This window comes from Alligator sinensis, unplaced genomic scaffold, assembly GCF_000455745.1.
Source record: "Alligator sinensis unplaced genomic scaffold, ASM45574v1 scaffold444_1, whole genome shotgun sequence".
Lineage (NCBI taxonomy): Eukaryota > Metazoa > Chordata > Crocodylia > Alligatoridae > Alligator > Alligator sinensis.
Genome location: NW_005841886.1, coordinates 2,577,880 through 2,581,464, shown reverse-complemented (window position 1 = coordinate 2,581,464; position 3,585 = coordinate 2,577,880). Strand labels below are relative to the sequence as shown.

The 3,585-nt window shown below is 49.5% G+C and overlaps 1 protein-coding gene across 6 annotated transcripts in view; it reads right to left on the bottom strand.

The window, feature by feature from the left end:
• Positions 1 to 3,585, bottom strand: part of KCNH6 (potassium voltage-gated channel subfamily H member 6) — a 139,218-nt gene that overhangs the window by 53,865 nt on the left and 81,768 nt on the right. For 4 of the 6 annotated variants that reach the window (XM_025196870.1, XM_025196872.1, XM_025196874.1 and 1 more), the window contains one exon: positions 508 to 617. The exons of the other annotated variants lie outside the window; for them this stretch is intronic. In XM_025196870.1, the coding sequence (XP_025052655.1) occupies positions 508 to 617 (110 nt within the window). The remainder of the gene's footprint in view (positions 1 to 507; positions 618 to 3,585) is intronic. 6 annotated transcript variants of the gene reach the window in all.

Here is a 3,585-nt window from a genome sequence, read left to right as displayed (position 1 = left end):
CAAGGGGCAGTGTGTTTAATGTGGTTATGCAACTTTCCAGGCTCTTTTCTTACCCAGGTCATACTAGAATCTTGAGTTACAAGAAAGTTAGATTCTAGCCTTATCCAAATCCAATCTCCTACCCTGTGCACACGGATACACATGCACTCCCTGCTCCTGGCTGGAAGAAGAGCTTTTCAATTGTGTGTTAGAGGCCACGTGCATGTAGCAGGAAATGGGAATTCTCTTTTAGCTCTTGGTGTCCAAAGCTTTTGGAATAAGTAAGAGGTTCTGGGTTCTGTCCTCAATGAAGTTCCAAGTGACTAAAAAGGCAACAAGCAAGCAATCCCTGACTGGCCAGTGGCCACAGCATTAGCTCAGCATTTAACTATGAAGAGAGAAACCCTTAGATCCAGACACTGCACTACCCACAGCAGCTGCTGAAGGGGGCAGGGTGGGGAGAGCTGAGGAAGAGCACTGGGTCCTGACCTAGGGAATTGGCTTATATGGTACAAAGTCTATGGTTACCTTTCCATAGTCAATGGCTACTCCATCAAACTCACTGGTGGGCAGAGATTTCCGCTGGATTGAGAGTCGCCGCAGGGACGGGAGACTATACTTCAACCTCCTACCTTGACCTTGTTAAAAAGAAAAACACAAACAAAACACAAGAGACACAAATGTAACCTATCTGCAAGCAATGATGGGAGCTCTGAGCCAGGTAGATGAAGCAGGAGGGACAGGGTAATGGGCATAGCTGAGATGAACGCAGCCAGAGGAAGGCGTTCATGCGGCTTGCCTAGTGGGACTGCTGCCTATGCTGGGATAAATACTCAGCCACACAGGATCCTACTGGTCAGCACTGACCATTCTAGTGACAATGGCAGAATCAACAGGAGGGGATGGCTGGAGAGTCTGCCTCTGGTTCATCCCAGTCCCTAGAGCCAACAAATGGTAGCAAGGTTAGGTGCTACCTATCTGGGGCTGACTGGGATGGGCATCCTGAAGGGGAAAGATTTTGCACCTCAGCTGTCTTGTTAGCTGGGCCCAGCACTAGCACTGTTTCTGAACCATGCCAGAGGGATGAAATCCTTCATGGCATTGATACAAACACAGGCCAGCTGGGATTCCTTAATGGAGTCAATGTCTCACAGCACAGTGTAAATCCACATGGAGAGGTTCACTGGCAACAGGACCCAGATCTCTGACCACCAGCTCTGTCCCATCTTCGTGTGTAGCGCAGATGCCCAAAAGCCTCCTCTCAGCCATGTAGGCGGGCTTTTTAATGCATTTCATGTCCCCCCTCTTCCTACTACCACTCTTGCTGCTACTTAAGACTTGTGCAGTTTGACCCTGCTAGTTTATGACATCTTCTCCTACACCTGGCCTGGCAGAGGAATATTTTGGGCTCGATTCTCCCTTGCAAAGAAATATCATCCTTTGTGCTGCATACTCATTGCACGCAAAGTGGGCTATGCACACTTGGGATTTTCAAAGCCATCAAAAGGATTTGGACAGAATGGGAACTGAGCATTTGCACCTTCTGAGAAAGCTTTGAAAATCAGGCTAGAAGCAGATTTCACATCAAGAGCTGCATTAAAAAAACAGTAATGTTGCAGAGGCAAGCAGTCAAATGTAGGAATTGGCAGGGTACATGTGTCTGTGGCCCCTGCCCCACTGGCATTCAGGCAGGGAGGAAGAAGTTCTCAACTTCTGAATATACAGGGGACAGGAGTTGGAGGTACAGGGGGAGCAGTGGAGTAGACTGGGACAAGGAGGCTGGGTCTGAAGGTGGAAGTGGGGGAAGACAATTGACTAATAACAGTACGAGTGCAAGATTAAGGATCAGGGGAAAACAGATTGGCTTGGCAAGGAGACAGGGATCAGGTGCTGGATGAAGACAGAATACTGGGACAGGAAACCAGGAATAAAAATAGGATGTGGGGGAAGAATGAGATTGAACAAGTAGCTGGGGTAAGACTGAAATGGGAGATTAGTAGGCTGGGGGCACAGTGGAGGAGGAGGTGGAGAGGGAGGTACAGGAAGAAAACTAGAGCTGGCTGGGTTATGAGACAGGGACAAAGTCTTGGTGGGGGCATTGATGTCAGATGAGGGGTCTGGAGAAAGAGGCTGGGACAGCAAAGTAATGGGCCTGAGGATCATGGATTGGACTGCATGGCCAGTGGGGCAGGAGAGAGAGATTGGCTAAAAAGCCAGGAGGCAGAAGCTGGGACTTGCTAAGCAAGGAGACTGGAATGGAGCTCAGGGACAGGGTGTGTGACAGGGATGATGGGGAGCCTCAAAGGGAGACAAGGTTAATGATGAAAACAAGCATTGGATTGTGCCTGCTACACTACGCTTTCATGAAAACCACAGGGAAAAGGCTTTATTCTGCTCTCCTGATGGCCAGAGGGTGACAGCCTCCTACTGCTAGCAGTTGCTCCAATACTTCACGTGGCAGCAGGGGTCTGTGAATTGGACCTGGAGGTCCCAGCCCTGCAGGTGGCCTTGTTGGGGGTGTGGGGGTAGGAATAGGAAGCTACAGAAAGATTTTCCCCCCATGTGATTTTTTAACTTTAACAAACTATCCAACTACGAAGAAACCCCCATACAAGAACTTTGCAAATGCTGCGGCATGAAGTACTCCAAAGGACAGGAAATGCTAACAGTAAAGCTGCCTGTGCAACTTGTGCATGGATCAGGGTGCAGACTCATTACAGGGTCATATACTATTTTTCCTCACAAAGCCCCTGCCCTTCAATGCACAAGATACACCATGTCCTGGGATGAACCAGGGGTGTGCAGCAAAGCACTGCATACTGCTGCAGAGCACTCTGTAACAATATGCCTGGACCTCAGAGGCAAAACCAGCAGCAGCAAAAAGGAGGAGTCCAAAGGAGGAACAGGAAGTGAGAAGGAGGAGACAGGAGGAGGAAGGGAGTTAGAGAGGCTGGTGGAGAACAGCCTGCCCTGTAACAGCTATGTAAGAAACTGCTACAATAAAGACACTGTTTATATTAAGTAGGGAGCTGTGCCTTGATTACCCAGACAGGCTCATATGAAACATGGTGGCAGCAGAAAGTCTGTGAGGAAGCCCAAGAGAAGAGAGAGACCTGGGCCCCAGCAGTGCTTAAAACAGATTGCAGAGCCACTGGCGGGAATATTTGAATGCTCGTGGCGCACAGGCCAAGTCCCGGAGGACTGGAAAAGGGCCAATGTGGTCCCCATTTTCAAGAAGGGGAGGAAGGAGGACACGGGCAACTATAGGCCAGTCAGTCTCACCTCCATCCTTCGCAAAGTCTTTGAAAAAATTATCAAGACTCACATATGCGAGAGCCCGGCAGGACAAATTATGCTGAGGGGAAACCAGCACGGGTTCGTGGCAGGCAGATCGTGCCTGACCAATCTAGTCTCTTTTTATGACCAGGTTATGAAATGCCTGGACACAGGAGGAGGGGTGGATGTCGTATACTTAGACTTCAGGAAGGCCTTCGATACGATATCCCACCCCATACTGGTGAACAAGTTAAGAGGCTGTGACTTGGATGACTACACAGTCCGGTGGGTGGTGAATTGGCTGGAGGGTCGCACCCAGAGAGTCGTGGT